The 23,657-nt window shown below is 37.5% G+C and overlaps 1 protein-coding gene across 2 annotated transcripts in view; it reads left to right on the forward strand.

Moving 5' to 3' along the window:
* Nucleotides 1–23,657, forward strand: part of fam49bb (family with sequence similarity 49 member Bb) — a 58,586-nt gene that overhangs the window by 15,749 nt on the left and 19,180 nt on the right. For both annotated transcript variants that reach the window (XM_048174125.1, XM_048174124.1), the window contains 3 exons: nt 5,006–5,088; nt 21,508–21,590; nt 23,142–23,263. In XM_048174125.1, the coding sequence (XP_048030082.1) occupies nt 21,518–21,590; nt 23,142–23,263 (195 nt within the window). In that variant the 5' untranslated portion in view covers nt 5,006–5,088; nt 21,508–21,517. The remainder of the gene's footprint in view (nt 1–5,005; nt 5,089–21,507; nt 21,591–23,141; nt 23,264–23,657) is intronic.

Genomic DNA, 23,657 nt, shown 5'->3' on the forward strand with positions numbered 1-23,657 from the left:
ATATGCGCTGTGTGTTTCAGAGTGAAGCATGGCACTGTGGTCTTGCATGTGTGCAGCTCATTATCTACCAGTGTTTGCAGTTTCTCAGAGCAGTTTGGTTCGCAGTAAATGCTGCTCCACACAAACTTACTATATTTTGTACTGGGAAGAGCTTATCAACAAAGAGTAGTTTTAAAGGGATATTTCACCCAAAAATATTAAACATTCATTTTTATATTAAATATATTAAATATTAAAATTAATATATTAAATAATGCCCCGGCTCTTCCAAGCTTTATAATGGTAGTGAAGGGGGTATGAGATTTTGAAGCCCCCAAAAAAGTGCATCCATCCATCATAAAAAGTTATCCTTAAGGCTCCAGGGGGTTAATAAAGGCCTTCTGAAGCGAAACAATGTTTTTTGTAAGAAAGATAGCCATATTTAAAACTTTGTAAACCATAATAACTAGCTTCCAGTAAATGGCCGTACACATCGAGTTACTGCGAAAGAGTGACATGTTACACCGAATGATGTAGGAGTAGCGTAAGCTTAGATGCCTCTCGCGGTTCAAACAAATAGGGCTGGGCAACAAACTCAAGCTCCTTTTCTCTTATATCGAAATCCTCTGACATTTCTCTTTAAAAATTCTCATTTTAGACTTCTAGTTTGTGACCGGTGTTTTGTTTTTCTCTATCCTCTGCATTTCCATGTTCGTCAATATGTCATGCATCAGGTCAAAGATTACTTTTTCTCCGTAACTCGATGCGTACGGCCGTATACCGGAAGCTATTATTATAGTTTATAAAGTTTTTTAAATATGGATATTTTTCTTACAAAAACCTATCGCTTTACTTCAGAAGGCCTTTATTAACCCCCTGGAGCAGTATGGATTGCTTTTATGATGATGGATGGATGCACTTTTTTGGGCTTCAAGATCTCACACCCCCTTCACTACCATTATAAAGCTTGAAAGAGCCAGGATATTATTTAATATAACTCTGATTGTGTTCATCTGAAAGAAGATAGTCATATACACTGATGACTTGAACTTCTGTTCATTCATGTTTATTTTATGCTGTAACTAATAGTAAAGTGGAAGAGATGATTAGTTAATGTGCGCTACGCGCTGCCACTTCACTTGAACTAAGGCAGCAACAGCGATCTGTCACTCCACATTAAAGAATGCCAAAACGGTATTTATTGTTTGAATTTTGTAATACAATGGACAGAATTTGAAAGCTGAGACTTTTTCACATCAGAAGAAAAAAGCACAAAGCTTTTTGTGTTTTTTTTGGATGGGATGTACGTACGCTACAACGCGCTCTTCATTCATCTTCTAAAAACAGCATACTAGACTGAACAAATCTTAGAATTTAAGAATCGAAATCGGTTTTTCAAAATGATAATCAATTAAAATCGAGAAATCAATATTTTTAACCATGACCTAATTGATATATGATCACAAAATATTTGGCAAATTGTGGTATTGGCATCCTTCTGTCTCGGAAAACAAAAATCATGCAGCCCTATTGCTTTGTCCATGCTAAAATAGCAGAGAATTATGATTTTGTTTAATATAGGACTGAATGAAAGATCTGTATTATTGAATGGGCCAAGCAGTTTTTCTGTAGGTTTAGCATGGCGATTTGTACCAGAGAAAGTCTTTTGTGTATTATCTAGTATCAAGACCAGATCTGGAGCAGTTAGTTTAAAAACTTCCTTCCTCAGATATTCATCTTTCTGTCTACACGTGATAGAATCGTGTTATATCCTGTAATGATGTTTTTTTTGTGTGTATTTTTTTTTATCATCGCTGTTGTAACATATTGGGAAGCCAGAATGCATATCCATCGACAGAAACGCACATTAGCCAAACTCTGTCGGCCTGTCTCTGTCTTACGTGTTATTTTCAACAAACCACATTATAGATGCGTCATCAGATTTAAGATGAACCGTGGTGCAAGTGCGGGCATAACTGTGGGTGGAGAACGGTACGGTTAGATTGTTGTTGTTTTGTACCGAGAACCGTTACACCCCTACAAAATATAAAGCATCACAGCAATGACAGTGAATCTGTGACTGTGTCTTCTTTGAACTGGGTTCATTTCATTAAAGCAAGATGACAATGTCCTCTCAACCCTTTGTTTGACCACGAACCAATGCGTAGTCAAGTCATACAGCATGGTTTGTTAGGCATGCTCTTTTTAATGGTTGTATCTCCTCTGTTGAGTTCACTGTTGCATTTTCTCAATGTTGAATCTAAACTGAGCAATTTTCTGCATTTTTACCATGTTGAGGATTTTTGTTAGACTGACTGAAGATTGTGAAACAAGCAGGCCATTTTTGCAATATCAATGGCAAAGAAACTGCTTTGAAGTCACCAGCCGCCACCTGCTGACCTCAGATGTGTTTGAGGGGGGATGAAATGATGTCACCTAAAGGAAACATGACACTTATACAAGCAGAGTTTTAACTGCCTTTGTTATCCGACCTTCTGACAAATCTGTCAAGCTAAGTGTATTTTACAAAGAGTAACATTACACCCCGTCAGGAATTTGCAGTTTGCTAGCATTTTTAGAGAACCCTGAGACTTTTAGTGTGATGTTTGCTTTTCACACTGCTCAGAATAAGGTGAATGTTTGATTCAGACGGAAATGGATAGTTCGTCCAACAATGACAATTCTGTCAATTACGCATTTTCATGTCATTCCAATCCTGTGTGACTTCATTTTCATCTTTGAAACACAAATAAAAGTATTTTTAATGAAAGCTGAGAGATTTATGTCCAAGCATTTCTGTTGAAAGTCCATGCAACTAAAACTTTAATGCTTCAATAAGTTCATCAAGTCATTGTAAATATAATTTATATCATGCATACTCTGGGGGGATCTGTTGAGCACCAAATCCTCCGCCATTGTCTTGTCAGTCATCTCTACAGGGTTGCCAGGTCTGCACAACAAAACCTGCCCAATTGCTAATCAAAACTAGCCCAATTGTGGGAAAAACGTGGACTTGGCAACACCTCATCCCTCCTTATTTTTGTCATATGATGAGTGAAATCTGACTCCAGGGGTGCTTCTCATTTCTTATTTGTGCATCCTCGTTTCCTTTCCTCGTCTCCATTCCTCGTGTCTTTGCTCCAACCCCTTAGGATGTGAGAAAAGGAGACACCTGTGTATCCTAGCTCATGCCTCCTCACTCCTCGTTCCTCACCTCCTTGCAGTGCAATTAGAGAATTAAGATGTCCTTCAAGATGGCTGAGTACGATTGGTTTCTGGATCATGGGCTAGAGGAAAGGAGGAAGCATCAATTTGAGTGTTGAGAAGCACCCATGCTCCGCTGTGCTGCAAAGCAGACACTTTCAGTTTATAATTGTAGCTTCTTTTGTCAAACTGAACTAAATGGTTTTTATTTTATATATATATATATATATATATATATATATATATATATATATATATATATATATATATATATATATATATATATAAACGACAGTGGAGGGCGGTGCCGCAGTATCCAAACAATGTAATTGTGTACGGCCAAACACCACAGCAAGCTTATTAATACTTATTTGAAACGACATGGGTGAATAAATAATGACAAAATGTTTTGGGTAATCTAGGCCTTTTAAAACTTCATGTGAATATGGGAAGGGGCATGTAGTTTTGATTCATTTAACATTGATTGACTTTAATGTCCTGGTAAACTAAAACTGAATTGACACTTTATATTACACAAAGTGTATTACATTTTAATTTCAATTTTAGAATGATTAAAGCTTGCAAGAGGATCTAAGGATTGTAAGGAATTTCATGGTTCTGGTTTAATTTTAAGTTACTAATTTTTTTTTAATTTGTTATAATTATTATAATTTATTTTTAATTCTGGATGATTATTGGGCTATTGCTAGTTGGTTGGTGGGCTGTCAGTAATTGGTTGATAGGGTGTTCTGAATGGGTTTTTAAATGGTTGCTAAGGTGGTTAAGGTGTTCTGGTTGGTTGTTATGTTGCTTAGTGGTTGCTAGGGTGTTCTGGATGGTTGTTATGTGGTTGCTAACATGTTTTGAATGGTTGCTTAGGTGTTTTGAGTGGTTGGTATTTCACTAGATGATTGCTAAGGTGTTCTTGAAAGTTGCTAGGTAGCTCTGGTCCCATCTTTTAATTGTGTGTGTGTGTGTGTGTGTGTGTGTGTGTGCGCGTTTGTGTTTTTTTAAAAAAAAAATTCTTCTTCTTTGCCTGTTTTGTAATCTGCCATTGATTGTTTAGAAAAATAATAAAACACTCTTCTCAAACATAATTCATATTCATAGCACAAACGATGCAGGATGTGTCTAATAGGGTTAGGGTTTGTAAAATAACCACACTAAACGGTTTACTCTGACTCAAGGTAAGGGTGAAGCCAGCAAGCATAATGGAAAGCTGAAGTCTGTCGTGAATGGGAGGAAGTGTTGCACAAGAGGAAGTGGCCTGAGCACCTCCCAGCGCTTTACCACTGGGGCAGTTTTACAGCCTACAGGCATTAAATGAAGAGGGGGCAAAGTTGTCTTGAATGTCAAGAACAGAATTATTACAAAACTAACACATCCCCTGCCCCGATCAAACCACACATTTGCAGGCTTGTGTCTTGTGGTATGATGAAAGGTTGATTCACTGCAGCCATTAGACCAAAGCTGTGCACAGTAGTTGTTTTGATGATTTTGACACAAGACGACTTTCTGTTTGTTTCTGTGGTAATAGGCAAACGATTCAGGTGTGGTATAACAAGGAACTTAACATGCACTGAGTGATTAGGTTGTGAGAATACATTAGCCTGAAGGCTTTAGTGTGTTAAGGCTTATTCTAGGCTTTGAATTGCGAAATAATGGGGAGAAAGTCCGTAAAAGACAAACGTGTAGAGGAATTGAAAAGGAGAAACGCTGCTTAAAAGCACATTCAGTCATTGATGTCACAGCTCTGTTACTTTTTAATTTGCTTATTTTTAGTGGTGATAATGAGAACTCTTTTTCTCTTCTCTTTTTGCAGATTGTTAGTATTTCTGTAGGATTGCGACCTTGGCGAGTGCCTAGGTAGGCCTCCCTTCTGTCACCTCCTCTGCTTTTCTGCTGGTAAGCATCTCCACACACAATCACAGCTCTGTTACAACTACTGTGCAGTTATTTTACTATTTGAACTGTTGTGAACTGAAGAAACTATTTTGTTAAAATGTGTGTATTAAGTGTAATGTTTTTTTTTTTTAGGATAATTAGCCTATAAGAAGGCACTGCTGAAAAAGAAATGTTTTGTAAAAGTCTTTTAGTGTCACTTTTGATCAGTTTAATGCAAAATAAATTGTGAACTGTAGTGTGAATACACTTACTTAAATACAATAAACTTTTTGATATCTCTAAATTTCAAAATAAAGAATCTGTTGAAACTAAACTACAAAATCAGCTCATTCTGAAAATGCACATACATATGACCCCTTTAAAATCACTGCAATATTACAGTTACTGTGTTGTAATTGCTTTTCATACTACACCTCTTCCTAACTAGGCACAATGCATCAAGTTTGTTGCACCAGGCAACAAAATCACAGCCAGTTAAAACATATTTGACATTTATAATACAAATATGCAGAGCAGGAGTTTGAACCAATGAGATTTTACTGTGGGTGGGGCTGCCGACAGTGCAACAAAAATGTGACTGTCAAAATGACTTCATGCACAACGCTGGTTAGTAAAAACTCACTTGACTGTTTTATTGTGTTTTATTATGTAATTTATATTTTTATTATGTAATTTTATTGCATTTGGTTTTGACACAGTGTTAATGTGCTGTATCTTGAACATGTAAAGATCAGTTTTCATTGAGTGTATTGCAGACTTCTAAGACCTTCACATTAGAATGATACCACAGTCCAGTTGTCCAGAAACCACTTCCTCTCTCCTGCATTCCCCTGATATCTTAGCAATGAGTCTCTTTTGTCAGTTCAGCATTCTGGGTGTTCTGGTGAGCTCAAGCTCCCGTATGATTCTGCTCTGGGCTGTTGGATTGGGGTGTAGGACATTCTTGGTTCAGTATTTTCTGGTATGTGGAGTCTTCCTGCCCTTATGTCTGTTGATGTATTGCAGGTGCAAAGCAGTCTTTGTGTTTATCATCTGTCTTAGAATTTGTGATTGGTTTGGGCGTTGAGATAAGCTTTGGGTTCTTTCGTTTAAGCTTTAGACACAAACGGCAAACATTTTTGTTTGTTTATTGTTTTATGATTTACTTGATGCAGTATTTTTTTTTTTTTTTTTTTTTTTAAAGGGGACATCGGATAGTATTCAAGTTAGTATTATTCTTTAGGGTCTTCATGAAAAGTCTATAACATACTTTGATTAAAAACACCCTTTTTACCTTGTCAAAAACAGCTCTGTTATGGTGCATGTCCCTTTAAATGATAATTATCTACTGTTCACCCCACCCCTATCTTGGGAACTTGGCAGGTATTTATGCAGTCTTATTTATGCAGTTATAAATGCTCAAAAACGATTAAAATACATTTGAAAATTACTTGTTAGTCATTAACACCTTTATAAACCTTATTGTAGTGTTACCATGTTATCTTTACATAAAATGGACACAGTTTGTAATAAGACAATCAGCTTAATGCATTGTTCATTATAAACATGCAGTTATGAATTACAGTGACAAGGTTCTAAATAGAAATGACGACATATGTTTGTTCGACTGTATTATTTTAATAATGAACAAGCTGCGATGTGTGTGCGTGAAGTGCCGGCACGATCAAACAGTAGTCTTTGCAAGGGACTTGCTCATCGTCATGGCAATGGTTCGTGGTCAGGTCAGATTCCTTCAGAGTTTGTTGTCGTTTGTTGGAAAATCATACCACACTGCTCAGACATTCCCCGACCCAACAAACGCTGATTGAACATGTTCAGTCGGGTTAAAACAAACTCCGACCAATGGCAACAGACGCCGACAGGGTATCACACTAGCTGCGTCTCATTTCGGAGGCTGCGTCCTGATCCAACAAACTCTAACAGACATGTTTGTTGACATTTATCTGTGCGGTGTGAACTGGCCTTTAACTTTCGCTGCATTCGTCATGGAACTTGCTAACTAGCACATTAGGAAAGGCGATTTGCAAAGATTCATAAAAAAAACTTTACACATTATTTGACAGTTTATTTGAATAAATATAATGAACACTTTACAGTTGATTTTATGACTGTAAATTATTCCCTTCAAATGTTATTGAAGTTAGAAATGTGCATACCAATGTCGGATGTAACTTTAGAGACGGTCCCTAAATTTGCAAATATCAAACGTCCAACGTCAAACCAACTTTATGCCAGTAAACTTTTTAGCGCAGACATAAACGCATATAGGTAGATCCGGGGGTGCATTCCCTTCAAAAACAAAATGAATCCACTGCGTCTTCAGCAGCTTAGATGTCGAGAGTAAAGGACGACTGCTATGTTCATTCTTATATCCAACGGAGACATTCTTGTCTACACCTGTGTCAATGGCGGACTGTCTGTTTACAGCTCACTCAGGGCAGATCTATGCTAAAAGGACAGTGTCCGTCAAGAGTCGTGGGAGGGACCTGTGCAAATTTACGTCACTTTGCCAAGAATCTGTGAATGGCTTGATCTGACAAAGTGCTTATGATTTGTGGGGATTAAAAAAAAAATCTGGGTGGATTTTTATTATTATAGGGTGGTTGTGTAGACACACTGCTAACACGCATTTATGTCCAAACACCACGCAAAAGTGAATTTTGCATCCGATGTCCCCTTTAAATAGTTCATACATTTACACTTGATCATCTTCAACTATATAGTCTGACATCTAAGAAAGAGGCACAGTTTTCCCAGCAGTTGATGGCATGTAGTTTTGTCACAATTGTTTTTCAAGCTTTAATAAAAGAGAGAAAACGTCTTTCTTTGCACTTTTTTCCAACAGAGATGTGAGCCCAGATTGTGTAACATGGCCACTGCGGAAGTGAACGGCATTGTGGGATATAAAGAGGGCTTGAGTAATGCAGCTTCCTGTTCCTCTAGGATGGCGGCTTATGTAATCAAAGTGTCAGAGTTTACAGAAGGTGGCCCCATTTATATGCATGATGGAGGGGAGTCTAAAGCCGAGCGAATAGCTGTTTTGTGGTTTCTCTCAGAGCATGGAGAGGGTACTGAATGTGTGCCAGTCTTCTGTTGGGTGGGCTAGAATGCTTAAAAGGTATACATTCGAAATGCATTGTCATGTGATGAAAGAGGAGATCATTAGAGCTAGGGCTATCACGATTATTAATTTGACTGATGATTAATTGTGATTATAATGATTCATTGTCTGTTTTAAGGCTTTGTCATATATTTATGTATGTGCTTCGTTCATTAAATAATTGTCACAAATTATTTTGATTAATTGAATGCTTTGTAGGTTGTCACTTTGCAGTCTAAGATAAATTCAGTTAACACCTTTAAATATAAAAGCCATTTATTCAGATCTGTAAATAACTGAAACAATCATAACAATCTTACCGCATTGCTTTATCTCTGTCTGATTTAAAGTGGTTAAACTTGATCTAATGACCTGTGAAGAAATAACTAATGAAAATTAACCATTATTCTTACCTTTTCAATCAGCTTTAACTTGCAAAAGATGGTTAATTACCAAAACATCCGTCCGTCCGTCCATCCATCCATCCATCCATCCATCCATCCATCCATCCATCCATCCATCCATCATTCTGTTGCTGTCTCTCTCCATCTGTCTGTCTATCTCTTTATCTCTCTATCGCTCTATCATTCTGTCGTTCTGTTTGTAGTTCTGTCGTTCTGTTTGTCGTTCTGTTTATCGTTCTATCGTTCTATTTATCGTTCTCTCTCTCTGTATATTGCTCTATTTATCATTCTCTCTCTGTATATTGCTCTATTTATCATTCTATCTGTCTATCTGTCATTCTATCTATCGTTCTATCAATCATTCTGTCTGTTCTATCTATCTTTCGTTCTATTGTTCTGTCTGTCTGTCTATCTGCCGTTCTGTCTATCATTCTATTTTTCTGTCTGTCTGTCTGTCATTCTATCATTCTATCATTTAACCTTTCTATTGTTTTATCTATCGTTCTGTCATTTAACATCTATCTATCTATCTATCTATCTATCTATCTATCTATCTATCTATCTATCTATCTATCTATCTGTCTATTGTTCTATCGTTCTTTCTGTATCTGTCTATCTGTCCGTCTGTATCTGTCTATCTGTCCGTCTGTCTGTTTGTTGTTCTATCTATCTGTCTGTCTGAAATTACAGATTATTTAAAGGCACCATGAAATCAAAATTGAAAGTTCTTATTTTTTTATGGAATATCACAGCTTTTATTATAAATGGTTTATCCATGCACATCCTTATTTTATTATTATGTTTTTTTTTTTTTTTTTTGTACATACATGTGCCCTCATAATCTTTAATCAAAATAACTTCCCCCTCCCCCATACAACGACATCTCTTCTTTTCTCTGATGACGTGTTCGCTGGTGTGAGGTCAGGACTAATACCTCTCCCCTCCAGCAACTGGTCAGTGGTCACTCACACGAGCAATAGCAAACAATCAACGATTCCGATGGGCTGATGGATGGATAAGTCTGGCCAACATTTTTTTCTTGTTCAAGAAGCTGTTTCACCTGGATGTACATCACAATAGGGAAGAAAATCTACCACAACTTTTTTTAGATGACAACATGCCTCCACCCTTATGACTTTTTTTAGCTTGTGTTTTTTTTCCTCCCCCAATTTATTTTATTTTTATTATTTCCTGCCCCTAACCACCCATGTTTATTTTTGCCTTTGTTTCCATGGATACCTTGACAAGCTGGTACACACATAATTGCTAACTTTGACGTAGAGAACACACCCTTTTCATCTGACATCTATCTGTAAGCAGACACCTAGTCCATAAAATGCACACACAAATTTTCATTTTAGCAGATCATGACGTTGTGCGTTACAGGACATGCATTTGGATTATTCCAAATCTTGTGGCTGGGAGCCAATGAAAACGCCTTGTACTTTTGCAAGGCGAGGATGGATTATATGTGTCTAGCAGTGGAGCCTGAGGTCATCTTTAACAGTGTCAGCCCCTCCCCCTGCATATCAGCCAATGCTGCCACTGTCTGGTAATCTTGAAAACTGCCTCTACAAGAGGATTCACCACTTTAATAGGATTTACACGATTGCTCTGAGCTATTTGTTGTTGGAATAACTGTACGATTAATGCCTGATTATTTTCAGATGTCTGGCGGTATCAGTTAGACAGTCTGTTTGACAGTTAGTCTGTCCATCTGCATTTTGACTGGAGATGAGTAACTGGATAGTCTCTTCCGCATATGTATACTAATTGTGGTTATAATTAAACTGATGTCTTGATCAGCCTTCCTACTGTCCAGGAATAAAATCTTCATTAAGATCATTATTTTGAAAGAATTTAATACTTTTATTCGGCAAGGATGTAAAGTATCATCAACAAAAGTGATGATAAAGACAACAATAATGTAAAAAAATAAAAAATAAAAAAATAAAAATTCAAATAAATGCTGTTCTTCTGAATGTGTTTCCACAAAAATATGAAACAGCATAACTGTCTTCAACACTGATAATAATAAGAATTTTTTCTTGAGCAGAAAATCATATTAGAATGATTTCTGAAGGATGATGGGACACTGAAGTAGAAACAACAGTATTTTAAATTGTAATGTTTCACAATATTATTTTTACTGTACTTTTTTATGCTTGCTGGGCCTGAGAGAAAACATTTAAAAAAATCTTATTGACCCCAAAACTTTTGAACATTCATTCTATTGATTCTAGTTATGCTTCATTGTAAAGTATCTCTTCAACTATAAATTAATGCTATACTTGATATCTCTATAAAATAATTTTTAAAAAATCAGTTAGCATGACTGACTGGATGAGTCATGAACGACTGGAAATCACGAAAATTCATTGGTCAGAAAATGTGGGAATAGAATATGCAGATAGTTGTAGTATGAATGTGAATGCCCTGCCACAAATCTAGGGTGTTCTGGGTGACAAAAATACAATCGCCCATCCCAAATAACTAATAATCTGTTCTCTGGACATGGTTTTGCCTTTTTTATTGTCCTACGGGGGAAATCTAATATTGAAACTAGTGTGTAGTAAACAAGTTTATTTACCATATTTATAAAGTCTTTTGTAAAAATGGAACATAGTGTTTGATTCAGTTAATTTTGAGCTTTCTGACATAATATTTCTAAATTATAATTGCAGTAGTGTTTGGTGTAATGCACATAGTATGTCATACCTTGGTGCTGTTGGATTGTGTTAAAGTAATTGCTTATTTTGTGCAGCAGGTGGCGCCATTTGTAAAGTTATAAGTTATTGTAGTATGCGGGTGTGTTGTGTCTGGGTTTTAGACACGTTCACTAGTTTTACAACATACAGTAATATACTTTTTTCTTTTTTTTGTGACCACTCGTATATTATTTTGGTAATTCTTCATTCCTGAAAATTATCCTGTATATTGACTTGAATCAGATGATTGACTCTGATTTTAACTGAATAAATGTATGAGTGGATCTAGAGCCACTTTTCTGAGATATTTCTGAATGTTATTGTACTAACACTACCAGTCACTAACTGGGCACATCCAACTCAGTGAAGAGGGTGTAATAGTGACCAACCCTAGAAAGGCCCTAGAATGTCTTGACTATCACAATCCATCTCTCGCTCTCTCTACAAGACATTAGTTCTGTCAGATGAGCAAAAGAAACAACAAGCTGAAGAAAACTTCATACTGTAGTAGGCAAATAAACTAAAATAAGTGAAATTGACAATAAAAGTTATTTTTGTAGGGGCAAAGCCGTATATGATGCCTATAGTAGTTGACTACATTTTACCAAAGCTGTGGGTGTAGGGCTTAAAGGGTTAGTTCACTCAAAAATGAAAAAAATTGTCATCAATTACTCACCCTAATGTCATTCCAAACCCGTAAGTCTTTCGTTCATCTTTAAAACACAAATGAAGATATTTTTAATGAAATCTTAAATCTTTCTATTCCTCCATTGACAGTCCACGCAACTACCACTTTGATGCTTCAAAAAGTTCATAAAGAGATCGTAAAACTAATCCATGTGGTTTAAATAAAGAGACTCAATCACTTTATATAATGAACATATGTAATTTAGGCAAACAAACAGAAGCTCAACTGTACTTGTTTGATGTGAAAGAACAAATCTCATTGGTTTTCGCATGTCAAGCAAGCATGCTTGAGCTTCCGTTTACCATATCTAATGTGTGCATTAATGAATGTTTGTGCGTGAATAAAATTCTAAATTACATCATATAAAGCGTACGAGTCTCTTCAGAAAATTTGTACTAAACCGCTCAATTAATATGCGTTAGTTTTACAAGCTCTTCATGATCTTTTTGAATCGACAATGGTAGTTGCGTGGACTGTCAATGGAGGGACAGAAATCTCTCAGCTTTCATTAAAATATCTTCATTTGTGTTTCAAAGATGATCAAAAGTCTTACAGTTTGGAACGGCATAAGGGTAAGTAAATGATGACAGAATTTTCTTCTTTTTTTGGTGAACCAACATTTTAAAACTACTATAAAGTAGAAAGCAACTAAAAGTAAAAAAAAGAAAAGTTTCCAATCAACAAAGCTAAATATACATATTTCAGTTTGAATTTGGATACACTTGTGTTTGTAAGTGCACTTTTGCTTTTCCATTGACCTTTGGCAATAATTGCCCTTTTAAGACATGACATGAGGTGAAGTGGTGCTGAGAGAGCAGATGCAGCCACTGCCTAGAGATCTGAGACATCTTTTAGGTATGAGAAGGATGGCAGTGTGTTTTATGAGTCAGTCAGTTCCTGCTCTCAGAGACATGTTGATGCAGCTGAAGGGAGAGGAAGGATTAGTTAAATATTCATTGGGTTAGCTCCCCTTTCATTTACTGTGTGTCATATACACACTGCACTTACCGCCCACCCATGCATACCACAGACATTTTACAGACGCTGTCATTGCCCTGCTGTGTAAATGTCAAGATCATTCTCCATTGACCATTTTTACTAAAGTTTTATGAAGCCATCGTTCAGTCTCTGTTTTGAAACAGCGCAGGTTTCCTATTATTTCTTAATACATGCTCTTAGTCTTGGTGCCCAATTCATCAGGCCAGTCAATTCCCGGTGGTTAATATTAAAAAACTGATTGTTAATTTTAAACTTTTTCACCTTCCTTTACCTTTTTCAAACCTCATTATGATATTTACATCTGTCCTAGAATTTTGGGTATTAGTATTCTTGGTGCAAAATACCCTGCAATATATATTATGTTCCTTTATTTTATTTTATTTTTTATTTGATTTAATTTAATTTACACCCAGAGAATAGGGAGTGGTCCTCTGCACACCCCTTTCAGCAGAGGGTGCTCTGTGCCTAAAAACCCATCTCAAGCCTCTTAGCTTAAATCCAACTCATGCGGTACACACCCCCAAAAATCCCATCACAGTTTGACAGTGCCCCACCCCTCATACTCAGCACGAACAACTCTTCTGATGCCACACACTTACTCTGAATTAGGAGAACTGAAAGAAACTGAAGCAAGAATTTGACATTTTCTTTTTGTAAACGTCAAGTAATACATCAAATAATGTCAAAAAAGTCAGTCAGTCAATGACAAAAGAACATCACTACTTCAAAAAGGGGGTCAGACATTGTATTTTGTACACATGCAAACTTCATAGCCAAGATCTCCATCTTCAGGCTGCGAAAGTGCCACAGCCTGTGTTAATCTGTATGCAGGGGCTAAACTGTGCTTGTCTTGCACCAAATGACTTTCTCAGATCTTAAAGACCTTCACGGTAATAAGAAGGACACCAACACACATGAATTCTCTCCAGTTCTGCTGTTTTCTGAAGCAAACATGGATGTTACACTAGCTGTGACATTGAAGAGACAGGATGCATCAAGTTCTGTCTCTGTTTTCTTTTTTTAAATGTAACTCATTTTTCCTGTACAAAAAAAAAAAAAGGAACTTTGAAAGATTACGTTAATCTCAACAGCTTCAGAAATGGAAGTGATGCATGTTTGTCGATTAAACAGACTTTGAACATTTGGAATGGGGTGGCTTAAAATTCCTTCTCCCAACATTTCAGATGAGGTGCCCTGTTTTGGCTTATGATTTTCGGTTGCCATGGTTTCTGGCTTTGATCGTGAGAGGTACATTGCTGCCTAAGTGGTCCTATTGTAGGAGAGATTAACCAAAAATCCTACTCTGAACCTCTCCGGTTATCACCATACACTGCCACCTACTTGAGAATTATGCAAATTTTTAAAATGATAACAATTGTAAGTGAGCAACAGTAACATCACGCTGATTGTATGTCACTATTTGTTATGGTGCAGGTTACATCAAAGCTACAAATGTCACGGTTGTCATTTGACAGTGTTGTTGTTGCAGTAACATTCAAACCGGATGCACCAATAGTATACATCCTTCAAAAGCACTACAACCTCATTGGCTTATCCAGCGATTTGTTTTGATTTTGTGCTTGAAGAGGGCATTAAAGCGGTTGTTTACTCCAGTGTGTCCAGCGTGGGCGGAGCTACAAGTCACAAACAAACGTACGCTTCCCCTCCCCTCATCCATCACCCCTTTGATTCCTTCATTTTATTTAACGCATCACCTCAGCTGGGTGGGGTCAGGGAGGTCATGCAGTTTTTTGGGGGTGGATGAAGGGTATCTGCTCCCCCATTTTCTGTTCGATTGGGTGGGTTTCAAGGGGTTGGGGTGAAATCAGAGCACAGATATTCAGCTAATGCGATGTGGCAGCACACCCCGAGAAATTTAGGTCAAGTTAAAACTGCAGACAAGGATGTAAGTGATGCTGCCGTAGAGTGACACTGCATGATGCATCACATGCACACACACATTACTCATATTTGAGCGTACATTATCACAGGCACACACTTGGCGTTTGGAAAGTGATTGTCAATAAATGTGTATTTTAGCCCTGAATTGCATAAATCACTGGCTAAGCCTCTATAAATTTGATTTTAGACAAGGCTGCTATGTTAAGTGTCGCTCTTCTGGCAATATTCTCCCATTAGGATCAATTCTGCGCATACTTCACCACATACATAACTGGATTATTGCATCCACTCACTCAAATAAGCAAGCACATGAAAACACACTAATTCACTCGCTCCCCTCCCCCTCAATGCCCCAGGCAGCCGGTTAGCCACTCCACGGCCGTGCCCACGTGATGGAGGGAATGAGGGAGGGGAGAGATTGTTGTTTTTTTTCTTATGCCACCACAACGATAGCGTAGTATGGCGGAGCACGTGGATTCCCATGCTGCAGTGCTCCTGCAGAATTCCAGCATGCCTTATATGTTATGGGTCACGTTGCCTGTGTGCATTTAGATTACTGTAAATTAATGGAGCGGGTATAAATACAGTTAATTCAAATATACATTTTTAACCTAGGTTAATTGATTATGTGTATCCTCAGACTGGAATGTCAGTTGTTCTGTGATTAATCAGCGTGTTTGCTGTTGCGCTAGTTGTGCATTTTTGGTGCATTACCTCATCGCTATTCATATATTCATACGCAAGCTCTTAAGTCGGACTACTGTTCCAGTGCCCTCATCCTCCCCTCCGCCTCGCCATTCGCTTTCTGATTGGTTGTCAGCGTGTTTTTGGTAGCACCAGCTTTTTTCAGCTCCATGGATACAGTGGAGCGCAGGAGAAGGAGAACTTGCGTGCAGCCAATCAGAATGCAGTAGTGAATCGTAAGTGCCCAGCGGGCTTAGACGAGCCCCCCCTTTGCCCCCTCCTTCTCCAGATCCCATCCTAGCTTCTCTCTTCCAGCACGCAATCTCCCAGTAGGAGGCTTCCAAAAGAAAACAACCAGGTCAGAGCCTCTCTCTGTCGGAAAGAGCTTGTATGGGGAGCTCGCCTTCATCCTTTGGGACCGCTGTGAATGAAGCTGAGAGGCAAATGCATTGTGCCTAATATAATCTTCACTCTTGTCTCAGTGTGGCCCACATACCCTGTTGTTGTCATGAGGAGTTATTAGGACCTTGATAAATGTTCTCCATTCATGATTATTTTCATTTTTATAAAGAAATCTTTTTAGTTCCTTTCATACATACACCCCAATCATGTTTATTTCTTTGGGTCAATGATAACATTACTGCGTATTACTTTGCGTATTTTGTCTCTGAAAGAAAGATTGCTTTCTTTAAATAAATGTTTTACTTTTTTGTTTATTTGTTTCAGTAAGAAATATGATTGTGTCAGTGAAAATTTGGTTCAATATTGGATTTTTTTAGATGGCCGTCCTTGGAATGACCCCCTAATGGTTAGAGGGAGCTCTGGGTGGGATTTGGGGTTAGCGCACTTGGCAGCGGCACATCGTTGGCATGGCTTGGATTCAGATCACATTTATTCTAAGTAACTTTCCAACAGTGGATGAGTATGAACAAACAGTAAAGCTGGTGCAAAAGCATTATATACAGTTAATATAATATAATATAATATAATATAATATAATATAATATAATATAATATACATTTATTATATTATATACATTTATTATATTATATACAATAATTATATTATATTATATTATTATATATTATATTATATTATATTATATTAAAAATATAGTAAGGTGATTTTGGATTTCATGGTTCTTCAGATTTCTCTTGGGTTTTTCTGTTGTTTTTGGCTGTCCATAAAACGAATGCTCTCTGTAAGTTACTTTTGCACACCTAAAAACTTAACACAACCTTTGCATGCTTGCAAAGGGAAGAATCTGTTATTTTGCACTGCTTCAGCAGTTGTTTTGTGAGATTGATAATCGACACACCACTGACCTTTTAACTCTAATCCTGAGTTTTGCTAAGCCTTGACCTCCACATGGTCCTCTGTGTGGCTTTAACCTGTCGCTGCCCATGTGTCCATGTCTCTTTTGTAAAGTGTGAATGTCTGAGTCAGTTAGAGTATGCTGGCTCAGGTGAGTCTTTCTTCTGTCAGTATGGGTTAGAGTGCTTTTGATCATTGGTTTACTGTCAGTAACTTCCATGTACAGTCCCTGTAACTGTTTGAGACCCTCACACACAGATGGTCCCAGCTCAGACACTCACCTGACTTCAACCCCTGCGTCACTCTTTGTCAAATCTCTCACCCATTGTCTGTTTGCCTCAGCTTCTAGACCCTCTCTGTCTCTGTTGTCCTGTTCACCTGTCTACCTCTTCATGTCTCAACTTTCCACCTGTCAGCAGCCTGTCTCCTGTCACTCTGCATACACCTTCTCTGTCTCTCTGCCATGTTCTCAGCCAAGACATACACGGCATTGACATGAAATTTCAAGCAGTTTCACCACAGAATTTAATTTAAATAATTTTTCTTCTTCTATAATTATTATTAGGGATATCCATCGATTAAAATGACTGATTAAATTAATACCAAATGTAATATTAAATTAATTACATGTCATTTAATTAAACCAATGAATATATCAATTAATATTATTTATTTATTTATTTAATATAAATAATGTTATATTGTAATGTTTTTATATAAATAATAATAATTTATATTAAATTAAATCAAATGAATTTAAGCAGACAATCATTGAAATAGGCAAAAAACTTTTGGGGGGAACGAGTTAAGCATCTCAACACGTTTTATTTATTTATTTTTATTAGTCACACTGAATTGACATCCTTACATATAAAAAGTAAAGCTGTCAATTTAACATGTCAGTATAGTTAATCATAATTTTAGCCTTACTTTATAATTTCATGTAAGGTTTGTACCTTTTTAAAATGCGTGGTGATGAGTTAAAGGATGCTTTACACTTTTCCTTATACATTTAACATAAAATCTTGGATGTTGTTAAGAAAATGTACTGTATAAGACTCTCCACATTCTAACCAGTTACATTTGACTATATAATTCACTCATTCACTCCAAAACATTCAATGATTCAGTGATTTATACTTCTCCCCTTTGACTGTAACATTCATTGTAATGACAGGTGTGTAGGAGTGACTGTTTGTCCCATGCTGTCTAGATTTGCATCTCTTTTTTAGAAGTGTCCTGTCTTACCGTCAGCTAGATTATATAACACCCATGCTCACACATAAACACTCATGTCTGTGACCTACATCTAGCTGCCAGCATGTTTATATGTGTGTTATACTCCTCTCTCTTCCCTCCAGAGGCGCAGGAATCATGGGTAATATGCTGCTGTTGTCATGGCCTAGATTGACCCTTTCCCTCTTGTCTACTTTCCTCTCCTCTTTCATCTTTTGTACTAGGTGAAAGTAAACACAGCCCAGTCTTTTTGTGTTGTTCAGTCTTTTTGTATGATGCAGCTACCTTTACAACAGGCTGTCAAAAAATACAGATTAGTCAGTCATGACATTGTGTACATCTGTGTTAATGCTTTGTGTGTGTGTGTGTGTGTGTGTGTGTGAGTGTGAGTGTGAGTGTGAGTGTGTGTGTGTGTGTGTGTGTGTGTGTGTGTGTGTGTGTGTGTGTGTGTGTGTGTGTGTGTGTGTGTGTGTGTGTTTATAGTTAAAAACAAAGATGGGCAGTGCCCACACAAAAGGGCTGTTATATGTTATGTTACGTTACATTATTACAAGGTTCAACAATATGGACTGCCCGATAGCCCGAGCCCAGCACGAAAGACGCTCCGGACAGTTGATGGAACTGTCACCCGATCCGGCCAATGCAGCATAGTCACGAAAGTTTATCATTTGCATTTGTAATCTTTGCCAATTTAAACATTCAAGCACAAGAAGATGTGAAAGAACTCAATTTGGTACTCTCATGCTGTGTGAGAAGTTTTCTTTCTGCACGGATCCGATGCACGCCCATTAGTCTGCATATTAATGGCTCAAGCCTCCGTTACTAGCTCTAAAAGCATTGGAGGCTTGGAATGGATGCGGAAAAAATTAGTCCTACAAAAAATGCCCTGCTTCATGTCATGGCCGCTTTACCATGTCGGTGTGCATTCTGTTATATTATATGTGGCTGAATTGTGAATTTGGTAAATGTATAAACCAAACAATAAAATAAAATAAATAAAAAATACATTACAGGATTCAAACCAGACACACTTAAAGCAAGAGGCTTACCTCCAGGACCACTGGAGTTCTTGGTAAAAACAACTTTTATACTGAGAAACATCATTGTAAGCAGATGGGAAAATGCCACCACCACAGTTCTCAGTGTTTTATCTGATATATACTTTTCTGTGTTGGAGGACTCTGCCCCCCCCCCCCCCCCCCCCTTTTTTGTGTGATTTCTCAGAATCTTCCTTGTATAGTTGATTTTCTAACAAGCTAAAAAAAAAGCTATGTAGTGTTTTTATAACTCTAAAAATGTGTTGGAGCAATTTTGTACAGATCTGTAGAATTAGATGTCCACTTTCATTATTAGTCATGGTTTTCCAAAATAGACATAGTTTAACATGTTTTTTTTCTAGCTTCTTTCTGACTCTTAAAAAGTGTCACTAGTGTCACCAAGCATAGTTGCAAATATATTCCATTGTTCCAAACAGTTCATCCTGAAACTTTGAGTCAGAAAAGTTTGCGTTGGGCCACGCACTCAGCTCTTGTAACTGTCATCATAATGCCCAAACTATACTTCAGTTAGTTTTAACACAAACACTTTAGGTATATATGTACAGCGAAACACATAGTCTTTTAAAGTATTTCAGGGTTTTTCCTGGGTCAGAAATGGTCTTCAGTGGTGTTGGATGAACATGGTCATCCACACACAGTACAAAGAACCCAACACAGAAACCCATCTGTGAGCCCAGTACTGACAATAAATATAAAATAAATGCAAAGAAACAGTTTGTAATATTAACTCATTTGATCCTGTTTATAAAATAGAAATAAAAAATAATCACTATCAGGACAGATCATAAAATAAATGTTCTTAGAACTATTTTATTAAAAATTTGTAAATTTAAATGTAAAAACTCACTGAGTGACTGATTTGTAAAGTGAACAACAAAGTAAAACATTACACATTACATAGAAAAAGTGGCAGCTTTATTATTTTGCTTTTATATTCCAAGGCTTAATGCATGGATCATTTGACATACAGTATCATTTGACATACAGAAAGGATTTGAGTGCAAAATTCACACTGTTTGAGCAGTGTTTGTTGAGCGGATTCTGATTAACTTAAACATCTGATTGGCAATTGCGTCCTCAACCGATATGTCTGTGATTGGCTACAAAGATCAATGCTACAAAACAAGTTGTAAATAGAAACCTTCAACGCCCTTCACAGAGCACTTACACAAACACTCACACAAGCATTTTAAGGCATTTTAAAGATGCTGGCTATCAGCTGGTATCAGTACTGAAGAATGGGACAAAGATTCATTCTGGTGGCTACCAAAATATTTTCAAATGCAGGAAAAACCTTGAATTTGATGTAATGTTTATAGCGTGTGTGAACATAGGTCCTCTATGAGAAAGCACTAGAAAATGCATCCAATGTCATCCTTGTCCAATGTCTGCGCTATTTCTCTCCAGAAGTTATGACTGTACTCATCAACACGGGTTTCTATTGTTGTTGCTTCTCCAGAAGTTTGATGCCGTTGTTATGGTTCTGTCTTTTTCATTTCTTTTTTTGTTTGTAAAACAACAGACAAGGCAAACACTGGCTTTCACACGTATTATGCTGATGATGAAATTTACTTAATGCGCATTGAATACATACTCTTCCTGACCTGTAAAATGTGAAGTATATATTGAGCTTAAGAATAAATGTGTCTGTACTTTAAACTGGTATTGAAGAAAGTACTTTTTATACTTTTTATTAGTTAATAAAGTCAGTGAATCAGTAAATAAAATCCTGTTATCTATGAAACTACCCTTTTATTGAATGTCTTGGGAATGTCACTTTTCCTTCCTCAATTTTGCTGTGTGGTGGCCTTGCTTCTGTACTGCACCCCTGTCTACTGTTATTCATGTTTTGCCTCAGTTATCTCAAGAGAATTAATATTTTTTTGTTTTGTTTGTATTTTTACATATAAAAACGCTAGTCTACTTCCTAAATCTTGACTTTGAATGCCTGGGGCCCCTCAATAGGGAACTGAACGTGAGCAGTAGGCATGACATACACAGTTGGCACTGGCCACCAAAGCGCAGGGATTCCCGTAACTCTGTGTGTGTGCTGAAGGAGGGGGTTACAGTAGTGACATCTGGTCGACCCAATTCCCTGCACAGGAAAACCACTGCGTCTGGAGAGTGGAAGCTGTGGGGTAAGGGGACGGAGCGTTGACTGGTGGTTGGAGGGGCAATGGTTTCTTGACTGATAACAGGGGAGATAAGCACCATGATGGAATCAGAGTAGAGCACTTAAGTGCCCCCACCTGGATCTGACCACCAGAATCATGATTTCTGTTCAAAATTTGTCACTTAACTCTGTCTCTTTCTCTTTCCCTTTAGGTACGTTGTCATGGGGAACCTTCTAAAAGTTTTGACATGCACAGACCTTGAACAAGAGCCCAACTTCTTCCTTGATTTTGAAAGTGAGATATTTCTCCCCTCTTTATCAACTCTTTCATTTATTGTAAACAATCCTCCATTCTCAAAGCTTCCCTCAAAATATGCACTACTTTAATATCTGTCCTTGTTGGTATGTTTGGGCACTTTGTCATCAACTTTCGCCATCAAGATGTGTTAGGTCATCACCCGGTCACCATATAAAAAATGCCAGTTCCCCTTTGGGATTTGATATTATCTTAAACTCCTTTCCCCTGGAGGCTAGATCATGAACCACACACAATCTGCTACCATCTTATTTGTTTGAACCCAAAAACTCCCTTCAAAGCAAAGGAGGGTGAATGAACCAAAGAAAAGAAGACAGTGGAAAACAAGAGTTTCCTGGCTTTTATTGCCCTTGCCCACAGAACATTTCCATACTACAGTGTTTGTCTCCATTTTTAGTCACAGTAGTTGTTTTTCTTTGAAGACAGGGGGCGATATGGAGTCACCTCGAAATCATTGGCTCATTCATGGGTCATCAGGCGGACATATATAAGAACAAGGGTTATGTAACCCTAATAAAGAGGACAGGAGTGCAAGAGACTCCAAGACACAGAACACTGAAACAGGACCTACTCTATCAAGGCATCTTTAATGTGGCATCTGAACGCACATTAAATTGCACTTGAAGCCAGCTGTAGTTAGCAGCTGCCAATGTCTCATTGAGTTTTCTCTTTAGATGTGGGCCTGAAGTTTCCACCATTTAAAATTCCACACTTTGCCTTTTAAGCAAATGAAAATGGCTCAGCTGTGGAGGTTTGACTCAAATACTCTTTAAGACCCCAGCATGGCTGTTAAAAGAGTAATTCACTCCAAAATTCATTTTTTTCTATTATAGAACACAAAAGGATATGTTCAGCAGAATGACGTCTACATGGCCTATGAATCGCTCAACCAACACTTTAACAAGATAGTGATGTCACATTTGGACTGTGTATATGCACAGTTCAATGTTAGCTGCAGGAAGGAGACGCTACTTGTAGGGTCATTCCAAACAAATGTGTCGGGTCATTCCAAACAAATGTGAGCAGCAAGCAAATCACTTAATGAAAGGGTGTACTTACACTAGGCGATCAGAACAATGCCCGAACACATTTGACACAATAAGTCTGAACTCGAGGGTGCGCATGTAGTGTGAACAGTAACTACGCCAGAGAATTGAATCAGACTTTTAAAATGTAGTGAATGTGTATGATGTACCAAATGTTACAGTAATACCCTTCTTCGTTCAGAGTACTATTCGGAGTCAGTAGGGCACAGTGATAGTGGAATTTGGCCATAGTATCAGCACCCTTAACAGGGTTCGTGTACAAAGTGTCACTAATTAATCCATTTTCTTTGTTCTTTCCTTAGTTGTAATCTTGCCTCATTCTCTAAGGTATAAAGCTCCGATTCCTGTTCACGAGTTGCATACGTACAGTATGTTCACTCTTAATGTGTCAGACACTGATAAAATGTGACCTTGAAAGACCTTTTGATTAAAGACTTTGAAGTCTACACCTTTTATTCCCCTTTTTCTCTCTCTCTGCCTCCAGATGCCCAGCCAACAGAAGCAGAGCGGGAAACGTGGGAAGAAGTGGATGTGGTCCTGAAGGATGCACTGGGAATACTTGACGAACTACAGGCGTATAAAGGTGCGGGCCAAGAGATACGAGAGGTACGCACAAGATCTGTTATGTTTGACTCATATTATGAATGCACATACATAGAATTGTTCATGCAAAATTGTCTCCTTATGTACATAAATTTATAGAAAATACAATATCGGTGGCTTTAAAACATCTCATCTTGTGTGTGTAATTTGAAATTCTCTGCTCTGCTCAATCACGCCTCGGTATGAGTGAGTGTCAGTGTGATTGATACTCTTGTTGCCATGGATACTGTTGCTACAGATACAGTTGCCAAGGACTGGCGTCTTCTGTGGAATGAAAGTGAATGATTTCTTTTATTTCTTTTTTCTAATTCGCTCAAAAGAATGCGGTGCATTCCTTTTATGTCAGCACACTCAGTAATTATTTTAATGAGCCACATGTATTTGGAAATTGAAAAGC

This window comes from Megalobrama amblycephala, linkage group LG22 (genome assembly GCF_018812025.1).
Source record: "Megalobrama amblycephala isolate DHTTF-2021 linkage group LG22, ASM1881202v1, whole genome shotgun sequence".
NCBI lineage: Eukaryota > Metazoa > Chordata > Actinopteri > Cypriniformes > Xenocyprididae > Megalobrama > Megalobrama amblycephala.